At 40.5% G+C, this 23,437-nt stretch overlaps 1 protein-coding gene across 1 annotated transcript in view; it reads right to left on the bottom strand.

The window, feature by feature from the left end:
* Positions 1-23,437, bottom strand: part of LOC122548812 (laminin subunit alpha-3-like) — a 376,692-nt gene that overhangs the window by 62,661 nt on the left and 290,594 nt on the right. Inside the window, exons 50-60 of the mRNA XM_043687604.1 lie at positions 21,935-22,084; positions 19,499-19,695; positions 16,520-16,636; positions 16,274-16,428; positions 12,589-12,730; positions 10,534-10,633; positions 7,683-7,799; positions 7,030-7,212; positions 2,034-2,173; positions 562-759; positions 315-451 (exon numbers count right to left, since the gene is read on the bottom strand). Of these exons, the coding sequence (XP_043543539.1) occupies positions 315-451; positions 562-759; positions 2,034-2,173; positions 7,030-7,212; positions 7,683-7,799; positions 10,534-10,633; positions 12,589-12,730; positions 16,274-16,428; positions 16,520-16,636; positions 19,499-19,695; positions 21,935-22,084 (1,636 nt within the window). The remainder of the gene's footprint in view (positions 1-314; positions 452-561; positions 760-2,033; positions 2,174-7,029; positions 7,213-7,682; positions 7,800-10,533; positions 10,634-12,588; positions 12,731-16,273; positions 16,429-16,519; positions 16,637-19,498; positions 19,696-21,934; positions 22,085-23,437) is intronic.

The raw sequence follows: 23,437 nt of genomic DNA, 5'->3' as shown, positions 1-23,437 counted from the left end.
AATTACATTTCATTTGCCAAATTTATGTCCACTCACTCACTGATCTATAATCCTTCACAGGCTCTTTGTGTCCTGTCACAATTTATTCACTATTTGCTTATGACATTGAGTCGTCAACAAATTTAACAACTGTACATTCTGTCCCTTCATCCAAGATATCGAAATAGATTATATTCTTTTGTCATTTGGCAAGTGGACTGAAGTATAAATACATACCTTGATGCAGGTATTTTCACAAAATGCATGTAACAAAAGAAAAACGTTACAACAACAGTAACTTTGCAAAATTTGAAATGATTAAGTCTATGCTTTACCTTTCAAATTTGACAATATCGAAGCTTTCTTTATTGACGGTTTTCTCAGAGACTATTTTAGCTTCATCATTTGCTAGTTTATAGACAGTTACTAGTTTCTCACCCTGCAATGCCATGCCCATGTAATCTTTGGATGTCTGGTATGAAAAAGAAACAATTGGCACAAAATATTCAATGACATACTTAAAATGTTGCTTCCTTGTAACTTTGCTATATTCCCATTGTCCATGAAATGAACAATACTTACATCTTTGTTACCTAAATACAAAACAAACATGTTTGTTGCATCCTGCCTCTTACGCCTTCCAGCATCTCCTCGGGGTGGTAGGACATTTGGCCGTTTGAGATATAACAGTAAAGATGTGTAAGGTTTTAAGTGATCGAGATTATCAGGAAGACGTACTTCAACACCAGAATTACCATTGAACTTCATTGCCACATTTATCTATAACCACAGAGGAGAAATTGAAAAGTCTTAGAAAACTGTTCAATAGAAAAGGAACAACATAACATTTCTGTGGTACCTTTCACAACCTCAGAACGTTCAAGGTGCTTCATAGCCAGAATATATTTGAAATGTAGTCATTGTTGTGGCAAATGCATTTGCTGATTTTCCCTACATGCTATCGGTCACAAAAGTCGCAATATGATAATAATAGGATTTCTTTTTAAAAGTGAATTTGATAAAACGAATAAATATTGAACTAGGACATGGGGATTCAGCATTTTAAAAATCTGTGAGAGCAGGGTCGTAGAACCAATGAAAGCAAAAAGGACACAAATCAACCTTGATCTATTGAATGACAGAATAGACTAGATTAGAATAGAACTGACAGATATTCCATATGGTGGAGGTAAGAAACAAAAAGAGAAAGAACACACTGTTAGAAATAGTCTATAGCCCCCTTAGCCCGTAGTTGTACAGTGGGACAGAGAATGCATCAATAGATATTGAAGGCATGTAACAAAGCTAGTACAGTAATAATTGGTTGCTTTAATCTTCATGTGAATTGGGATAGTCAGAATGGCAGAGGAAGCCATAAAGGAAAATTCATATTAGATTTGGGTCAGTTTCCGAGAACAATATGTTGTGGATTCAATCAGGGATCAAGCTATTTTGCATCTGGTCATATGTAATGAAGTAGGTCTTATCAATGATGTCCCCTCAGAAAAAGTGACCATAATGGGGTAGAATTTAGCATTCAGTTTGTGATGGAGGAACGTGGGTCAGAAACAACCATGCTTAACTTAAATAAGGATAATTACAAAGCAATGAGGTCAGAGCTACCTGGAGTAGACTGAGAATGGCGTTTAGCAGCAAAGACAGTGAGGAACAGTGGCAGATGTTTAAGAAAATAGCTCATGGCTCACAGCAAAGATATATTCTGGTGTGATTGAACAAGTCTAGGAATGGGATAAGCCAACCATGGTTAACCAGGGCAGTTAAGGATAGCATCAGATTTAAATAAAAACATACCATCTTGCAAAGATTAGTGGTAAACCAAGAATGGGGCAAGTTCTGCTTCACCTTTGACTTACGGTCTTAGGGACTTTGGGAGCCAAATGGTCTCCTCTTGTTCCTATGCAGCTTTATTGTTGTTAACTTCATAAGTTAAGGTGTCTTTCAGAATGTAGAAAATTCCAATTCATAATTAATTTGTGAAATAACTGAAATGAATATCCAAAAAGTTGGCTTTTAATCCATTTAATAACACAAACCTTATTAGCAGCTTCCCTGGCCTGATCAATGAGTTCCCTGATTCGGCCTATATTCTTAGAGATGTTATTGACAGGTTGTATTTGGCTTAAATCCTTTAGCTTCTTCACGAGGTCTGGTAGGGTATTAGTCAAATTTTTTACTGTGTGAGAGAACAAATATTACATTTGTTACTTCAAACATTTGTTAGTTTAGCTACTGAAAATATCACATCAGTGTTCAGTATTATAAAGGATGATCACATTCTCTTCTGTTCTTTCTTGGCAGCTCTACAAATTAAGCATTCATTCAATGCTTAAAGTTAGAATTTATTTATACAGGCCCTCAAGGAAGCTCATTGTAAACCATAACAACTTATAGTGTTAAAAAGTTTTTCCTTGACTCTTTTTGCGAATTATCACTAAGGAGTTTCCCGGCTGGGGAATCCAAGACCCTTTTCATTAAGAGGGTTGTAAATCTTTGTAGTTCTCTACCTAAGAGGGTTGTAGATGCTCCATTGTTGTGTAAATTTAAGACTTTTTGATTTCTTAGGGAATCAATGTATATAGACAATGAGTGGGAACATTGATTTGGGGCAGAAAAATCAGCTACAACGGTACTGAATGGTGGAGAAGGCACCGTGGAGGTGAGTCATGCTTTGCTGCTCCTATTACATTCTTCTCTTTGTAACTTGAAACTTTTTAAGTGTAAATACCCTTACCATTTAATAATTTTGAATGCCTTTATTAAATCTCTGTACACTCCAAGGAGAACAATCCAGTCTCTCCAGATTGTAAAGTCATAGAGTCATCGAGATGTACAGCACAGAAACAGATCCTTCCATCCAACCTGTCCATGCTGACCAGATATCCTAAAGTAACCTCGTCTCATTTGCCAGCATTTGGCCCACCTCATCCTTGGTGCCATTCTATGGAATTTTCTCAGCACTCTTTCCAAGAAAGACATTGTATATTACTGCAGTCAATGTTTAAATTGACATTTTCCATAGAGTCATACAGTCATAGAGTCCTACAGCACAGAGACAGGCCCTTTGGCTGAAATTGGTCCTTACTGATATAAATGTCCACCAACGCTAACCCCATTTCCCTGCACTTAGCCCATATCCTTCTAAAACTTTCCAATTCATGTTGCTAATGTGCCCACCTCAACCACTTCTGCTGACAGTTTATTCGGTATTTATACCACCCTCTGTGTAAAAAGGTTGCCCTCAGGTTCCCTTTCATTCTTTTCCCTGAAACCTTAAACTGATGCCCTCTAGTCCTTGATTCTCCAACCCTGGGAAAAAGACTGAGTGCATTCACCCTATCCATGCATCTCAAGATCTTATTTCCTCTATAAGAACCCCCTTAGTCTCCTACACTCTAAAGAAAATGTCCCAGCCTCTTCCTATAACTCAGACCATTGAGTACAGGCAACATCCTTGTAAATTTCTTCTGCGCTATTTCCAGTTTAATAACATCCTTCCTATAGGAAGGCGACCAAAGCTGAACACAAAACTCCAAGTGCAGCCTCAACAACATAACTGCAACATGACTTGCTAACTTCTATACTCAATGCCCTGACTGATGAGGTCAGTGTGCCAAAGCCTTCTTCACTGGTCTGTCTGTTTGTGATTCCAGTTTCAGAGAACTGTGAACCCGAACTCCAAGATCCCTCTGTTCCACTACAATCCTAAGGGCCCTACCATTCACTATGAAACTCCAACCTTGATTTGACTTTCCAAAATGCAACACCTCACACATCTATATTAAATTCCATTTGCTATTTCTTGGCCCACTTCCCCAGCTGATCAAGGTCCTGCTGCAATTTCTGATAACCTTCCTCACTGTCGATGATACCACTGTCGATTTTAGTTTCATCAGCAAACTTACTAATCATGCCTTGTACAATCTCATCCAAATCATTGATATAAATAACAAATAGTAATGGGCCCAGCACTGACCCCTGAGGCACTCCACTAGTCAGAGGTCTCCAGTCCAACAAGCATCCTTCCATTACTACCCTCTCCTTCCTACCATGAAGCCAATTTTGTATCCAATTTGCCAACTTGCCCTGGATTCCATGCGATCTAACCTTCCAGAACAGCCTACCATGTGAACCTTACCAATCGCCTTACGGAAATCCATATGGACTATGTTAACTGCCCTGCCCTTGTCAACCTTCCTGGTCACTTCATCAAAGAACTCTGGAAAATTTGTGAGGCATGATCTCCCACTCACAAAGTGAAGCTGACTACTCCTAATCAAACTCTGTCTTTCCAAATGCATGTATATCTTATCTCTCAGAATCTTCTCAAGTAACTTACCCACCACAGCTGTTAAACTTACTGGTCTATAACCCTATTGGTCCTGCAAGTCTCCTCAATCTCCCTGCATATTTGTTCCTCTAATTCTCATTAACTATTGGGGGTCTATAATGTAACTCCAATAATGTCACTACCCCCTTCTTCTTTCTTAGCTCCACACACAAAGCCTCACTGGATTATCCTTCATCTCTGCTTACTGCTGTGATAATTACCTTAATCAAAAATGCAACTCCCTTCCTCTCCCCTCCTTCCACCATCTCTGTCCTGTCTAAAGCACCTGTACCCTAGCAAATTAAGCTGCAGTCCTGTCCCTCCCTTAGCCATTTTTCTGAAATGGTTATAATATCCCAGTCCCACGTACTTATCCATGCCCTGAGCTCATCGGCCTTACTTGACAGCCCTCTTGCATTGAAATAGATACAATTTAATCCAATTGGCATTCCTTCACTCCTGTCATGTTCCAGCCTGATCTGTCTCTTCAACTTACTGCTTCTGATTACCATATCTCCTTTGAGCCTCCCTGCTATTGAGGATCCCACCCCTCTGCCAATCTAATTTAAACCCTCCCTTGCTGAACTAACAAACCTGGCTGCCAGGATATTGGTCCCCATCCAGTTCAGATCTAACCCGCCCCTCTTGAACAGGTTACCTCTGCCCCAGAAAACATCCCAATGATCTAAAAATCTGAATCCCTGCCCGCTGCACCAATTCTTTAGTCATGTATTCACCTGCCATATCCTCCTGTTCTTACATTCACAAGCACGTGGCAATGGAAGTAATCCAGAGATTATCACCAATGAGGTCCTGGTTTTTAACATTTTCCTAGCTCTCTATAATCACTCTGCAGGACCTCATCCCTATTTTTATCTATGTCTTTTGTGCCAATGTGCACAATGACTTCCGGCTGCTCACCCTCCCCCTTGAGAATGTTCTGAGACATCCTGGACATCGGCACCTGTGAGGTAACATACCATCCTGGATTCCCTTTTGCAGCCACAGAATCTCCTGCCTGTCCCCCTAACTATCGAGTCTCCTATCACTAAGATCCCATTTATCTTTACTCTTTCTTGCTGTGCCCCAGAACCAGTTGTAGTGCCATCAACCTGGCTATAGTTGCTTTCCCCTGAATGGTCACCATCCCCCCGCAACAGTATCCAAAATGGTATACTTGTTTTTGAGGAGAATGGCCACAGGGGATTCCTGCACTCTCTGCCTACTCCCTTTGCCTTTCCTGGTAGTCACCCAGCTACACTCTGCCTGTACCTTAGGTGTGACCACCTCACTAAAACTCTTATCAATGAAGTGCTCAGCATCTCAGATGATCCTGAGTGCATCCACCTCCAGCTCCAGCTCCCTAACATGGTCTCTCAGGAGCTGCAGCTGAGTGCATTTCCCACATGTGTAGTCATCAGGGATGATGGAAGTCTCTTTGAGCGTCCACATCCTACAGGAGGAATACATGACTGCCCTAGCTACCATCTTAACTGCTGTAAAACTAAAAAGGAAAGTTAAAAGGGCTTACCTGTACTTTTTACTGAGCCGCTGCTCTCTGAAGCCTCTCGAGACAAAGCCTTACTTCTTACTTTGCTACCAACAAATTTTACAACAGCACATCTCTCTATCCTTCCACTTTCTTTTTCACCCCAATAGCCAATTCACATTGTCACAGTCCTCTGCTGGTTGCTTGTCTCCACTTGAACTCGGAGGGCGTCTTGCTGAGGTCCTCCTTCTGGTAGAGGTGACTGCGCCAATGCAAAATTTCACCCTGACAGCCAATCTTCATTGTTGTGGTCCTCTGCTGGTCACTTGTCTTCACTTGAACTCAGACAGTGTCTTCCAGCTAGACCAACTTTTATTGCCCATCCCCAAACTTTTTTTAAACAGCTGCAACTCATGTCGTGTTTACTTTTAAATCACAGTTTAATATGACTGAGTGACTGTTGAGTACACTGTAGGGAGCCTACCATATTGGTTTGAGACTGCAGTCATGTGAAGGCATAGGCTGAGTGAAAATAGCAAGTCATTTCTATGTTACTAGGCTTCTATCTGCTGGTGTTTAGAAGAGTAAGAGGTCAACTGATTGAAACACAAAACCTTGAGAGGTCTTGACAATGTAAATGTAGAAAAGATGCTTTCTCTTGAGGGAATATCTAGAACTAGGAGTCAGTCTTTAAAAATCAGGTGTCACCCATTTAAAACAGAGATTGACAATTTTTATTTCTTTCAGAGGGGCATGCATCTTTGGAACTCTTCTTGAAAAGGTGGTGGAAGCAGACTCCTTGAATACTTTTAAGGTTGAGGTAGACAAATTCTTGCTGGAAAAGCACAGCAGGTCAGGCAGCATCCGAGGACCAGAAGAGTCGACGTTTTAGGCAATATTCCTGGTGAACGGCTTATGCCCAAAATGTCAACTCTCCTGGTCCTCAAATGCTGCCTGACCTTCTGTGCTTTTCCAGCGCCACACTTTTTGACTCTGATCTCCAGCATCTGCAGTCCTCACCTTCTCCCATTCGATAGATTCTTGTGAAGCAGGGGGTGAAATGTGGGATTGAGGGAAATGTGGATTTGAGGTTACAATCAGATCAGTCATGATCTTACTGAATGATGGAACAGGGTCAGAGTGGCTGAATGGTCTACTCCTGCTCCTAATTCATACATTTACATTATTCATTGAAAAATATTATTTTAATTACCTGAATTTTCAGCCTCCCTTAAAGCTATGTTAATAGCTGTAGCATTTTCAATATTCTCTGATGACCTGTTGAGGTTTTTTATATCATTAATTATTGGCTGCAGTTTAGACATCACTCTATTCGCAGTATCATTTGCTTCTTTAGCTGCATCTTTTGCCATGTCTAAAGTCTCACCGACATCATCTGAAAGATGGAAGACATTGAAAAATGTTTATTTTAAGAATGGCAAGATCTAATAAGGACAAGACTTTCCCAAATCTTGAAGAGTAACAGTGATCTAACTAAGGAGTTTGAAATGATTATAGAATTTGAGATGGAATTTCAGAGAAACTAGGGGAGTCCAGAATAAGGGGGAATAACATTAATATTATCTAGGGTTTTCAGCAGCGATGTCAGGAAACACTTCACATGGAAGTTGGCAGAAACCTGAAATTCTTTCCCATCAAGAAAAAATATTGAGGATGAGAGTTAATCTAAAATGTCAAAATTGAAACTGAAAGTTTTGTTGCAAAGGGTCTTGAAGGTCACAGAATAAATGGACTTAAGGTGGATATCAGCCACAGTCTAATCGGATGGCGAAACCAGCTTGATAGGCTCCTATTCATCTGTTCCAATGACCTGAGCCATCTATTGAATAACATGCGAAGGCATACCTCTATTTATTTGTTGAATTTTGGCCTGAAGTGGAGCAAGACCAGGCTGTAATTCGTTCTTCTTGGATTTTGCATTGTTGAGGCGATTAGTTGCATCTCTGAGCTTTGATGAAACATCTGCAAAATAACACGAGTTAATTTTTCTGTACAGAAACAAGGACTTGCAAACAGCCATGACGATCCTGAAATGGCTGGAGGATGAATGATTTTCCAAAATATTTTGCCATGCAGATGTTGTTAATATACAGATCATAGAATCATACAGTACAGTTGAGGTGCTTTGGCCTATCGAACATGTACTTCCAAATGGTAGAAGTATGGTCTGGAACTGATATTTCTGTCAGATGACAGAGGTCTGAACCTCGTGCTAGAGAGCCAGTAATAGTAGAGACCCAACTCCTTCAGCAAGGGCCCAATATGTGAGGAACGTAGTGGCCAGCAGCAGGCCTTCCCCGGAATCATGGGCCTTGGGACAGAAATCCACACTCAAGAACCGCCAGCCAATTGGAGGCTGACACCTCTTCATTGCAGGCAGTGCCAGTGACAGTACAGGCAGCTATAGTTATTGCACCCACCAGAAATCCAGGACCATTGAAGAAAGCCAGGCCACAACTAAGGAAGGTCAGGCAATCAGTTTTGTGGGAAAAAGGGCACGAGGGGGTTGGTTCTATTGCTGTGTGCTCACCCTTCCCAAAGCTGGGTCTCTCAATCAGGTACCAAGTGTGTTTCAGCAAAGCACCCATTCTTGCAACCATTGCACCCCCCCCCCCACTTCCACCAAAAACCTGTAAGAAAACAGCCTTCATAAGTAGAGGCATAGATTGGAAGAGTAAGGAGATTATGATGAACTGAAGACACTGGATAAACCTTAGCTGGAGGAATGTGCAAATGTTCTGGGCAACAGACTGTAGAAAAGTTGTGAGTGCAATGGTGCGACTGCAGAAGAGGTTTGTGAGAATGGTTCCAGGGAATGAGACCCTTCAGCCTTCAGTTATGAGGATAGATTGCAGAGTTTGGGACTATTTTTCTTGGAGACAAAATGGCTAAGAGGAGATTTGACAGAAGTTTTCAAACTCATGAGGGATCTAAACAGTGTGGATAGGGAGAAGGTGTTCCCGCTCATGAACAGATTGAGAATCAGAATGCACAGTCTTAAAGTATTTTGCAAAAGAAGTAAATGTGAGGTGAGAAAATTTTTTTCATACAGGGGGTAGTTAGGGTATGGAGTACACTGCCTGGAAATGTGGTGCTGGATGTTCAATTGAGACATTCAAGAGGGCAGGAGCTGATTATTTAAAAAGGAACAATATGCAACGTTAAGGGAAAAAGCAGGAGATGGGCACTATGTTAAAATGCTTAGACAGCGAGTGCACACACGTAAAGGTAATGACACTGTGATGTTGCTCTCTCATTAGAGAGGGTCTACTACTTTTCGTCATTTATATAAATGATTTGGATGTGAGCATAAGAGGTATAGTTAGTAAATTTGTAGATGACACAAAAACTGGAGGTGTAGTGGACAGCGAAGAAGGTTACCTCGGATTACAATGGGATCTTGATCAGATGGGCAAATGGGCTGAGAAGTGGCAGATGGAGTTTAATTCAGATAAATGTAAGGTGCTGCATTTTGGGAAAGCAAATCTTAGGACTTATACACTTAATGGTAAGGTCCTAGAGAGTGTTGCCGAACAAAGAGACATTGGAGTGCATGTTCATAGCTCCTTGAAAGTGGAGTCGCAGGTAGATAGGATAGTGAAGGAGGTGTTTGGTATGCTTTCCTTTATTGATCAGAGTATTCAGTACAGGAGTTGGGAGGTCATGTTGAGGCTGTACAGGACATTGGTTAGGCCACTTTTGGAATACAACCTGCAATTCTGGTCACCTTCCTATCGGAAAAATGTTGTGAAACTCGAAAGAATTCAGAAAAGATTTACAAGGATGTTGTCAGGGTTGGAGGATTTGAGCTACCGGGAGAGGTTGAATAGGCTAGGGCTAATTTCCCTGGAGAGTCCATGAAATGAGCTGCCAGAGGAAGTGGTGGAGGCTAGTACAATTGCAATATTTAAAAGGCATCTGGATGGGTATATGACTAGGAAGGGTTTGGAGGGGATATGGGCTGGATGCTGGCAGATGGGATTAAATTAGGTTAGGATATCTGGTCAGCAAGGACAGGTTGGACCGAAGGGTCTGTTTCTGCGCTGTAATCTCTATGACTCGAGAGAGAGACAACTGGTGGCGAGTTCAACCTGAGGGTGACTTTGGCTCATCTGAGGAGAGAGATTAATGAAGAAAGTCCTCCATAGTAACTTCCATTGGTGCAGAAATCAAGCCCATGATGTTGATCACCCTGTATCACAAACCAGCCATCCAGCCAACTGAGCTAACTGATCCCAACACATGATGAGTTAAGTGGCCTCCCTCACCATGACAGTTCTGTGATTCTGTGAAGCATGACAGAGCTGTACTTCAAAACAACTGGCCAGTAGTGTGGGAGGGCTATCCACAAGCCTTCCCGCTCTGAGTTTAAATCGGGCCAGAGGCAGGAGGGTACTGGGCCCCCCACCTTACACAACTCCACTTTATGAAAGACCCCATCTTGAATTCCAAATATGCCTTCGGGAAGAGCATACTTTCTACCCTGTATGTACAAGTCAATCTTGATAAAATGGCATGTTACTATTGTAGTGTTTAACCTGTCTATTAGCAATCCCTGTCAGATTCTGATGTTTTGATTTTGTATATCTTTCCATTAATTCTTTTGGTTCTTTGACATTTTGTGACTGTACACCTGAGATCCAACTATCACTGAGATCCTCACATACCTACATTAAATTCTACTTAAATACTCCACCTTTGAAGTTACTGTTCAATCCATTCGTTGTGGAAAAAATATCATCGCTTTTGGTTTTTAATTCAGATGCTTGGCCAGGCAAATCCTCCTTCACCACAGCCTAAAACCACAATTATAAGCATAAATAAGTCATAAGTTTAAGGAATATTTTCAAAGAAAGATTGACATTGTGGCAACCATTGTAAGTGACAAGAATCTAGAATCATACAAGAAGTAACTTTTCATCTCAATGAATCTGACTTTTTCAAACAGTTATCCAATTTTATTTTCAATCATTTATGAGATGGGGGCACACACATTGGCAGGGCCAGAAATTATCACTCATCCCTAATTGCCCAAGAAATTAATCTCACTTCCCTGTTCTTTCTCCCAATTATTTTCTTTCCAAATAGATCCAATTCCCTTCAGAAAGTTACTCTCATAGACATAAAGGTCTGCAGTAGTGAAAAAAGCCTTTCAGTCCAAAGTGTTGGTCAAAAAAAACCCACTAACTATTCTTATCCCATTTTCCAGTACTTGACGCATAGCCTTTTATGCCTTGACACATCCAAATCCATCTTCAATGCTCTGAGGGTTTCTGCCTCTACCATCCTTGCAGGCAGTGAGTTCCAGATTCCACCACCCTCTGGGTGAAAACATTTTTCCTCAAATCCGCTCTAAACCTACTGCCCCTTTCCTTAAATCCATGTCCCCTGGTCATTGATCTCTCCACCAAAGAGGGAAGTTACTTTATGTCTACCCTGTCTACAATCCTTATAATTTTTAATATCTCAATCATGTCCCCTCCAGTCTCCTCTTCTCCTTTTATAAAGCTCCACTGCAGCCTTCCCACTCTTAAATTCTATGCTGTGGTTAATAAAGGCAAAGATCCCAAATGCCTTCTTAACTACTTTATCACCTGACCTGCTACCTCAAGTTACCTTGCTTCCCAGGGTCCCACCATTCATCAAATATTTCTTTGCTTTGTGTTTTTCTGTGCAAGTGCATCACCTCATACTTATCCGGATTGAATTCTATTTGCCACTGAGAAGCCCCTTTGACCAGACTGTCTATATCCTTCTGTAATCTAAGACTATCTCCCATTTAACACCTCATAAATTTTTATATCATCTGTGAACTTATTCATCAGTCCTCTCACCTTCAAGTCTAAATCGTTTATTTCAACCACAAACAACAACACTGATCCCCACAGAGTCCACTGGACACAGGCTTCAAGTTACAAAAATGTCCCTTGACCATCAGTCTCTGTTTCCTGCCACTCAGCCAATTTGCCAAATTTTCTTAGATCCCATGGACTCTTACCTTTGCAATCAGTCTTCCACATGGGACTCTATGAAAAACCTCATAGACCCCAAGGGGTCTGGCATCATGATAGCCCACAAACCCACTAACACACTAAAACAGCAGCAAATGAATTTGAAAGACCCTATATAGAAAAAAAGCAAAACTAATGTTATTTACAAAATACCATGCAAGGACAAACACTACATTGGACAAACAGGCAGAAAACTAGCCACCAGGATACATGAACATCAACTAGCCACAAAACGACATGACCCTCTCCCACTAGTATCCTTACAAACAGAGGAGGAAGAACACCACTTCGACTGGGATAACACATCCATCCTAGGACAAGCCAAACAGAGACACGCACGAGAATTCCTAGAAGCATGACATTCCAGCCTGAACACTATCAACAAACACATCGAGTTAGACCCCATCTACACCCCCTGAGAAAAAGAACAGGAAATAACATCATCATGGCAAATTATGTCACCACGTGAAATTACATCACCAACCCAAAGAAATCCAAACGTATAAATAGAAAGCAGGAATTATCAACAGTGCTTCGCCGAGCCCACTGAAGATGTAACCTAGTAGGGTGACGAAATGTCTGGAAATGAACCTTTCAGCTCAGTGAGCAAACCTACATTCAGAACCTCAACTGAGCTACAAACCTTTTCAAAACTCGCTGTATTAGTTATGGAATTTAGTGCATTCCTGTACTCACGCACTCCTAGCATGTAAACAGCTGCACTTTATCTATGGATTTACCTGCAAGGCAATATGTGATGCATTTGCTGCCTTGTTGGCTGCCATCTCTGCTGCATCCACTGCATTGATTATCTTCTCATAGGCATCTGAAGCATCGACTACACGTTGGATTAAGGAATCTTGGTTCACTTCTTCTATTGCTCTGTTATAATATAAACAGTTTAAAGTCAAAGGTACTTTTTTTAAAAAAATCTACGCAAATGCATTAAAACCAAGTGAAGTGTTACTCACTCCCAAAATCCCTGCAGTGCTGCAAGAAGCCTATAATCCAGCTCTAAGAGGGCAAGCATGATGCAGCGGTAATGTCCCTACCTCTGAGCCAGGAGACTCTGCTTCAAAGGTTTGAAGCCCAGTATGTTACAGAGACTTGGCCCAGATAGTCTGAAGGCTGGCACAGATTAGGTGAAGAGACTAAAATTCAAGTGCATTTAAAAAAAATACTTTATTCAGTATTCTTATGCTGAACTTTTATTTCTGATCCTCCCAAATCTGTAACATATACTTAAGTATTCTGTACCTAGATACCCTGTACCTAAGATGGCACCAAAGCGGTGATATTACAAACTTTTCACTACATTCGAGTGCACGTGACAATAAAAGTTAATTCAAATCAATTCAAGACCCACCTGCTTCAGATTTGTTATAACATCTCTGAATAGGTTGATGAAAAAATATTTATAATACAGCCAGATGAAACGCTTGTCCAGAAATTGGTTAATAACAAAATGAGAGAAGGTATTGGTAGGTATGGGACGGGTACTGGGTAATGGGTACATGTTCTGAGCTTGAAGTTGCCAAGATTGCTCTGCAGTATCCAGGGATTAAAGGTTAATATCCTTGACACTGCTTCTAAGCGTCCTGGAGAAAAAAATATTTGGGGCATTGAAATTAGTGTTTCATTTACTTTTGGACAATATCATTAATTGGTTATAATATGATGGGAGATGGAGAGAAAGGCTGTTTGAATAACACTTGAGAAACACCAAATTGGATAAGTAAGAATCTGATTTGCTATGGCAAGGAGAAGGATGAAGAGGATTGACAGATCTGGCAGCCAATGGCATGAGCAAGCCTTGGAGAGGCACATGATGCTATTTCCAGGAGTATATTCAATCAGATCCAGCAGTTTAACTGGACCTTTCCACTGTTCTTCAGTCTGCTGTTGTGGAAAGCCCCAAAGTCATCAAGGAGGGTGGGATGAACAAGTGAGGTGCTCCTTGGTTTTAGGAACATAGACACAGGAGTAGACCCTTCAGGCCATCGAACCCACTCTGCCATTTCATTAAACCATTGTACTAAAATAGCCAATGCTACTTTCCTGTACTATCTCCATATCCCTTAACATCATTACTCTTCAGACATCAATCAATTTCTGCCCTGAATCTGCTCAAAGATTGAGCCACATGTCCCTTAGTTAGAGAATTCCAAAGATTCACCACCCTGCATAAAACTATTCTTTCCCAGTCTTTTGTTATTCTGAGATTGTGTTTCCTGTTCTAAAATCACAAGTCAAACGAAACATCTATATCTACCCTAACACAAACTGTAAGAATTTTCAAAGTTTTAGTGAGATCACCCTCATCCTTCAAAACTCTGGAGAATACAATTTCTCCTCACAAGACGACCCTTCAACCTCAGGGATTAGTCTGGTAAACCTTTGGTGCACTCCCTCTGTGGCAAGTATATCACTTCTGTCAGAAAGAGATTGAAACAGTACACAATATTCCAGATGTGGTCTCACCAAGGTGTACACAATTGCAGCAAGACATCTTTACTCGTGTACTCAATCCAGCTACGATGAAGACCAACATACTACTTGCTTTTCTCATTGCTCGTTGTACTTGCATGTTACCTTTTAGTGACTTACAAACTAGGACACCCAGTTTCGTTTGGGCACCTGCACTTAACAACATCTCACCATTTACACAGTATTCTAATTTCTGTTTTCTCTACCAAAGTTAATAACTTCATATTTATTCACATTTTATTCCAATTGCCCTGTCCTAGCCCATTCACCTAGACTTCATCTGGGCCCCTCAAAACCAAATCATCCTCCACCTTACTGTCTGAGCAAAAGAAGTTGATATGAGAAAACCTCCTCACTCCTCATTTAAACAAGTGGTATTGTTCCCATACCCACTGCAGCAAATACCCAAACAATTTAAGTGACTCTTGGGTAAGCACATGGAAGATAGTACAATGATGGGTACATAGATTAGTCTGATCTTAGAGTAGGATAAAAGGCTGGCACAACATAGAGGGCTAAAGAGCAAGTACTGTGCTGTCCTGTTCTATGTTCTATAGCTGCATAAAAGGTATGTTTACACAGTGGCTTTCATGAGCCCAGACGTCTGAATCACTTTATGGCTAACAAAGTGCTTCGAAATGTGCTTCCTACATTTTGTAGGACACAGGACAAACAATTTTTATATAACAATCATCTATAAATAGCAATGTGATACTGACAAGCTAATTTGTAATTGTGATATTGTTTGAGGGATCAATGTTGGCCTGTACTTATTCAAAATAAGAGGAAATGAATGGACTCAATTTCAACTTCTCACCCAAATGAAGGTACCTCCCACATTAAAGCAGAATTAAAGATAGCTGCAGATTTGCAGCTGAGATTTTGGGCTTACATTATTGGGTGGGACTTGCTCTCACAACCAGAGGCAAAAGATATTAACCACATCGATAATTGGATCAGAGAACAGCATCACAGGTTGCCAGCCTCACTTTTCCAAAGATTGGCACCTGACAAATATTTCAAAAATAATTAGCTTGTTTTACTTTCCCCTCTTAATGTCACTCCATATGATGTGGATATGTCTAAGTTGGGAGAATTTATTTTTACCATATGATTGTTGCAATCCATAATTACCCTTGAATAAATTGGCTCTCTTCAGACAGCAGTAAAGAGTAAAAAACATTAAGGTCTGAAGTTACATGTAGACCAGGAAAGCAGATTTCCTTCCCTAATGATACTAGTGAGCTACATGGGTTTTTACAACAATCAATGGTCATTTCATAATCACCAATACTGAAATTAGCTTTACATTTAAGCTTTGTTATTTGTATTTATATTCCATCAGTTGCTGTGGTAGCATTTGCATTTATGTCTCCACAACATGAGCTTGAATCTTGGAATTAGCAGGGTCCAGCCTTGGAATTACCAGTCCAGTGAGATTACCACTCCACCACCTTCTCCCTTTGAGAATAGTAACATGTGAAAGACCACCTAGTTTCTTTCCTTCAACATGCAATAGTGTGACCTCTGCTTGTTCCATGATTCTCTCTACACTCCTCCTTTGCGCATCCTCCCCATTGGCCACTGTGCCAACAGCTGCCTGGGATCAGAATACTGGTAGTCTCTCCTTTAACCTCCACCTCTCTCTCCTCCTTGAAGATGCTTCTTATAACCTGACTCAAAAACTTGTCGACAAGTACAGCATAGAAGGAGACTATTTGGTCAATTGTTTCTGCACCTGTCAACAATGATCTGTTGTGTCAGTCTGTGTTTTTGCTTACTTTTTCCAACAATCCAGTGCTCTTATGTAAGAACATTAGAAATAGGAACAGGAGAAGACCATTTGGCCCTTAAATCCTGCCCTGACATTTTAAATAGACTTTGGTTAATTGTCAGTGTCAACCCCACTTTCCAGCTCTATCCCTGAATCCCTCTCACCTCTGGAGTTGCTTTGACAGTTGATCCAGGTTTTCAGCATGTCTCTCAGCACTAACCACAATGGGCTCCTTGCTGTTAGCATTTGAGAGCTTTTTAATTTTGTCTTCAAGTGATGATAAGGCTCCATCTAACTGAGCTCCGTGTTTTTCATAATTCTGGTTAATGTAGGAATAATCAAATATGAACATGAGTGTGGAGTCTACTCAGATATCATATCAAAATCTGGTGATGAATGCTTTCTCTTACCTCCTGGCTCTTATCCAACATCCGGAGCATGTTGTTCAGATTAGTAAGGGTGACATCTGCCATTTGAAGCAAACTTGTAACTTCCGCCTGCTTAATATTTAATTTACCATGTTTATTCTGTGAAGAGAATTGTATATTGACTTTCTGTACCATGGTACATGTCCATATCTGAAGACTCTTTATTCACACAATAGAAACAGATCTTTTCTAACATTTCCAGAAATGGTCTTTGGCCACTACTGGTGCTCCAAGTGAACTTCCCCTTCCTTTCGTTTCTGTGGAGAAACTTCTTGTGACCTCTACTTGTTCCATCATCCTTACTGCACTCCTCCTTTGCGCATCCTCCCCACTGGTGACTGTGCCAACAGCTGCCTGGGCTCAGAATACTGGAAGTCTCTCTTTCAACCTCCGCCTCTCTCTCCTCCTTTAAGATGCTTCTTATAACCTAACTCGAAAACTTGTCGACAAGTACAGCATAGAAGGAGACTATTTGGTCAATTGTTTCTGCACCTATCAACAATGATCTGAATATTAATCTCATTTTCCAGCACTAAGCCTTTAGCCCTGAAGGTTATGATAATGTAAGTGAATATCTAAATTCTGATTAAATGTTACAAGTGTTTATGACTCAACCACCCTCTGGAGCACAGAATTCCACCTTCCATCACCCTCTGGGTAAAAATATTTGTGCCAAATTCCACCCTATTTAACTCTGATCAGCTTCAAAATATTTTCATTAGAAACTTTTGTTGTACAGACCAAATTTCCCCAAATTTCTCTACCTCATTTTCCTCCCTTAGGCTGCTCCATAAAATCTATAGCTCTTTAATGAAGCTTTTGGTCATGTGCTCAAAGGTTAAACAGGTTGGGGCTTTACTCATCTGAGTTTAGAATGAATTGATCTCATTGAAAAATATAGGATTCTTAAGGGCTTGACAGGACAAGTGCTGAGAGTATGCTCCCCCTCATGGGAGAGTCTAGGTCCAGACAGCACAGTTTCAAAATAAAGGGATAAGGTGAGATGAGGAGGAATTTCCTCTCTCTGAGGGTTGAGAGTCTTTGGAACTCCTTGCCACAGAGAACTGTGGGGTTGGAGTCCTTAGGTGTATTTAAATGCTTAGGTAGATAGCGTCTTGGTCATTAGGGGAACCGAGGGTTAAGGGGAAAGAGTAGTAGAGTGGATATGAGGAATGTTGGATCAGCCGTGTTCCTATTGTATGACTGAGGTGAGGGGCTGAGTGGACTACTCCTTTACCTATTTCTTATGTTACCAAATATCTCCTCAAATAACTCCATATCATATTGCTTGATAATACCTTGTGAAGTGCTTAGGGATGTTTAATAAATGTTTATTGTTGTGAAGGGAAGGTGAGATACCCCAGAAGTGATGGATAAGTGGGATTTACTCTGGGTTCAGATATAGACACACTGAGTTTTGGATAAGCTAAAGTTCAGGGAGTGTGGAAATAGAGGAATAATAAAACAATGACTTGCATTTAGATAAAATCTCTAAATTGGGAAATCTCTAATCATATAGATTAGTTCTACTGAAAGTTGAGGCTACTAATTTTTCTGTTTAACAATGATATTTATTCAAGCGACTTCAAATGTTATAGTGTGTTAAAAAAATATAGTTGGTGTTCAGTACATTTTTTTGGCCAAGAGATGTCACTGGTGTGTTTTGAACAGAGATGTTTTAAATGGTTTGCTTTAGCTGAAATCAAATCTTTTTCATGCGCTGTAAAATTTGTTCAATACGATGCTGTTTTCACAGGAATAGAAGAACGGGAGGAGGTCATTTAACTAAGTTCTGAAGAAGTGTCACTGTACCTGAGATGTTAACTCTGTTTCTCTCTCCTCAGATACTCCCAGACCTGCTGAGTTTCTCCAGCATGAGATCAGGGTATTTTCTATATGGTATGAAGTTAAATACAGTGGATGTCCAAAGACTTGGGAGTTCAGATCTTTAAACTGCCACAAACAGGGTGCAGCAAATAATCAAGACTATCTACTTGAATGCTGGCTTTTATATCTGGAGGATTGGTGTATAAGGATGCTGCAGCTGTGCTGCAGTTATACAAACCCCTGGTTAAACCCCATTGAGAGCACTGTGAGCAAATGTGGGCAGCACACCTTAGGAAGGATCTATTGGCCTTGGAGGGAGTACAAAGTAGGTTTACAAGAATGATATCTGGACTTCAGAGGTTAAGTTATGAGGAGAGATTACACAAATTAAGTCTGTTTTATTTCGAATTTAGAAGGCTAAGGGGTGATCTGATTGATTTATTTCCATTAGTTGGGGATTCTACAACTTGAGGGCATAGTCTGCGAATTAGGGTCAGGAGAGATGGTAGCAGTACTTCGACACTGAAAGCGTGGTAGATGTTTGGTACTCACTTCCACAAATGGTAGTGGATATAGGATCAAATGTTAATTTTAAATCTGAGATAAATTAAATAGATAAAGATGTTAAGAAACATGAGCCAAGGCAGGTATATGGTGTTCGATCACAGATCAGCTACAATCTCGTTGAATGGTAAAGCAGGCTTGAAGGACTGAATAATATACTTCTATTTCTATGTTCTATTTTTTGTTGGAGGACATTTAACCCCGGGAGCCCGAGAATGAGGTCATGACTGAGAGAAATTTCTTCCTGAAACTGTGTTGTGAATCAGCTTTCACCAAACTTCCAGGCAGCGTATTCCACATTACAACCATTCAGTGTGTTGAGAATATTGTCACATCTCTCTTCTGGCTCTTGTATCAGTTATTCTAAATTTGTATCCTCTGGCTACTGAGACTCCTACCACTGACAACAGTTTCCCTTTATTTTCTTTATCAAAATTTGTCATAATTCCCTCAAAGTTCTTCCTAATTAAAAGGAAATCATTTTAAATGTTGAACTGTTATGAATATCGATGTTGTAAAGAAATAAAATTCAACCATTAAGTAATGCAATTAATAATATTTAACAATCACCTTAATATTGTCCAGTGAAATAGAATTAATTCCGTTGAGGTTTTCAGCTTTTTGAGTTAGATTGGCTGCTTCATTTATCGCATCTTGAAGATCCATTAACTTAGTCTGATATAAACTTAGTGCATCCGTTATATTACTTGCGAGTTGTTTGTTCTCTTCAATATTTTTTACAAATCCATTCTTAATACGGTCAAGCACTAACAGATAACAAGTAAGAAATAGGAGAGTAACAGTAACAAAATTATATTTTTGATTTTAAAAAATCCTGTGTCACAGATTATACTGAAGAATTTTGGAATCAGTCAAGACCATTAGACACTTGAGCCTGTTCTTCCATCCAATGAGAAAAAGACCAATACCTAGGATTGGATTTTCCTGATATCAACTGGGGCTGGAATACATACAATTTGGGGGAGCAGAATAGCTGCAGCGTTACATAGTTAGATTTCCCACTTTGTATCTGATCTTGATGATACTTGTGATGGCAGGGAGATAGTGTTTTTGCCAATCAGTCTGTTCAGTTATGCTATGACACACTTTTGGAATAGGTGGGACATCGACCTGCACCTTCTGGCTTACAGATAAGGACATAACCACTTCACTACAAAAGCCTCTCTGATGACAGGGAGTAGTGCAGTCTCTGAACTGGCTTAAACCTGCAAAAGGCCAAATAACATTGTTTAGGACTTACTAAAAGCTAGTCCCTTGATATCACCTTTTGAACATTTTTGGAGGAGGCTAACATTCAGCAGTTGCCTGTGCTGCATGCAAGTAAAGGCCAGGTCAGGGGCAGGTCATGGAGAAGAGAGTTAAAAATATTCAAGCTTTTCATAGAAAATTAAAATTTCTGCAGCCAATATTAAGTAAGGGTGGTGTCTGCATTAATAAGTTTACCAGTTCAGGAAGTTGCCATCTTCCTGGCATAAAATGGGCATCAGAACAGGGAACATGGCTATTCAGAGCTGACTTGAGTACTGGAAAGGCTACAGTTGGAGATGGGTGCTCTACCCCCGGCAATTGAGGTGACTGGAGATGGAGAGCAGCAGTCTGCAGAGGAATGGTAGATTACCAACTTCAGGAGATCAGATGAGAGGGGCAAGGGACATGAAGGAGAAGGAGAAGTTACTCTGAATACAAGATCGGCAGGAGTGATGGAATCTGTAGTTATTTGTGAACTGTTGCTAAGTCATCTGCAACTTTCTAGGCAGAAGGTCACCGACATCTGTGTTCTCGTCAACTGAACATCAGTGGCTGTGATAGGGGGTGACAAATTGTACATCATCCAGATGACAGATGCTCTCTTTACAAATGCTGAACAACACATCAGAGTAACAATAGAAGGGACATTGCAGGCTCCCAGGGCACCGGTCCAATGTCTGATGCATTCACATTGTGCTCTCCAACACCCTCCTATACCCTCAATCATTGTGGTTCTTCTGTGCTGTCCATAATATGGACCTCTTGCATGGACCTTCAGGGTGATGATGCCCTGGGAGCTGACAGTTCATTGGGAACAGGAGGTGGAGAGCAGAAATTGGAGGCAGAGGGAGATGACACTGAACAGAAAGGTGACACTGCTCCAACAGAAGATAACTTTCTCTGCCGCCTCATTGGAAAAGGATCTGTCCATCTCCTTCCTCTATTGTCAGTCATTTGGCTTGCCGTGACAACCTGCTTCCCCGTGACACAATGGCACAGCTTGATACAAACTCCCTCCTTTAGGACAACATTCAACCTAAATCCAAATCCAAAACCCATCCCCATTCTTGCTCCCAAATTCTTATCTGATTTAATTGGATAAGAAACACTTGCGCCTGTGTCAATTAAGAGATCATCCCTGGAAAGGTTATTACAGAAGAAGACAGTCTGGCTTTATGGTCTGTACGAGCTTCCTCATATGCTCTCAACATATCCTGTGCTCTTTTTTTTCTTAGAAGCTTCACCTTAAGTGTAGCTATGCAATTCAGCCACTCACTGTAATAGCAAATTGCACATTCTTACCACATTTAGGATAAAGAAATTTAAATCAAATTCTTTATTGCATTTATAAGTGACTCATTATCTTAATGGCCCTTGAATAAAATAAGTTGCATTCTAAACCAAGAATCTGAACGGAAATTAAATTGCACTTGTCATCACATCAACAATAAATTATTGTGTTATTTACAGTAATAAGAAAAGTAGTACTGCTGATAAGACAACTCATTATTTTTCTGAAATTTAAAGTGAGAATTTAATCAAAACCTACATAGATTGAAAATCCTGTCAGCTAGCTTCCCTTTAGAGGCACCAATGCTACTCATCTTAACCATCTCCTGTCGCAGCAAGTTTCACAATTTACTTTATTCACCTCCAGCACTTTGGAATCAAACAGTTGGATCTACATGTCTGTTGAAAGCCAATGAAAAGTGTTTTTCCTAAGGCGACAATACTTACATATCTTTGACTCTTGATTCTCCCTGTCAGCCACTCTTCTCTCCACATCAAAGTTACGGTTTCTCATTTCATTGAGCATCCGTTCTACCTCATCTAACTTGGGTGCAGTGCCGGATGAGGAATCAAGGGTGTTCATGGTCTTCAACATTTCTGAAACACAATTGCAGAAACAAAGTCCTTCCTAGTTTCTCCTTACAAGGATGTTTCATTATTATAATATGATGCATATTGTCAGCAACTGTAAAACCTGCTCTCTTCTTCACCCTTGATTTTCACTGCTTTACCGCTGTGTCTTCAGACCCTTGGGCTCTTTTTCCTCCCTAATTTCCCTCTAAATGCCTCATACCTCCTTAAAACAAACTCTTTGTTGAAGCTTTTGAGCACAAATCTCCTTGTGTGCCTCAGTGTCAATTTTTTGTCATCTAATGCCCCTGTCAAACACCTTTGACTGCTATACTATTTTAAAAGGTGCTATATAAATGCAAGATTGTTAAAGTGAAACTCAGCAATGATAGAGTGGATTTTTAACATAAATTTATGTATATCTAAAAATGACTTGGATACTGGGATATTGATGGACTAGATTGCTCCAGGAAAAGATGCCAAAGATTCAGTGGGCTGGAGAGCCTCCTTGCTGCCATAACTCACTCTATGGGCATGAGTTTTTGAATGGTGGGGTTTCCTGCTCCAGCACACAAAGAATCAATGAGATTTGCTCATTTGCTCTGCAGTACTTAACACTTACCTCAGGATGAAGCTTTTGCTCATATCTGGGATAAAGTTCTACCTTGGAGAATTGCTGGCTCTCTAAAATCACAGCTCTACAAATGTTGGTCATTGTCAATAACACCCACATCCCATGAAAGGATAGAGAAAAATATACATAGCTGTAAAGTGCTTTGGGATATTCTAAGTGTGTAATATCTGCTTTAGAAAGGAGTATACTTAAGAGGGAAATCAGGAGGGCAAAACAGGGACATGAGATAGTGTTGGCAAATACAATTAAGGAGAATCCAAAGGGATTTTACAAATATATTAAGGACAAAAGGGTAACTAGGGAGAGAATAGGGCCCCTCAAAGATCAGCAAGGCAGCCTTGGTGTGAAGCCACAGAAAATGGGGGAGATACTAAATGAATATTTTGCATCAGTATTTACTGTGGAAAAGGATATGGAAAATATAGAATGTAGGGAAATAGATGGTGACATTTTTAAATGTCCATATTACAGAGGAGGAAGTGCTGGATGCCTTGAAACAGTTAAAGGTGAATAAATCCCCATGAGCTGATCAGGTGTACCTGAGAACTCTGTGGGAAGCTAGAGAAGTGATTGCTGGGCCTCTTGCTGAGATATTTGTATCATCGATAATCACAGGTGAGGTGCCAGAAGACTGAAGGTTGGCTAACGTGGTGCCACTGTTTAAGAAGGGCGGTAAAGACAAGCCAGGGAACTATAGACTGGTGAGCCTGACCTCGGTGGTGGGCAAGTTGTTGGAGGGAATCCTG

The sequence above is a fragment of the Chiloscyllium plagiosum genome, chromosome 4, assembly GCF_004010195.1.
Source record: "Chiloscyllium plagiosum isolate BGI_BamShark_2017 chromosome 4, ASM401019v2, whole genome shotgun sequence".
Lineage (NCBI taxonomy): Eukaryota > Metazoa > Chordata > Chondrichthyes > Orectolobiformes > Hemiscylliidae > Chiloscyllium > Chiloscyllium plagiosum.
This window is presented reverse-complemented; position numbering and strand designations above follow the sequence as displayed.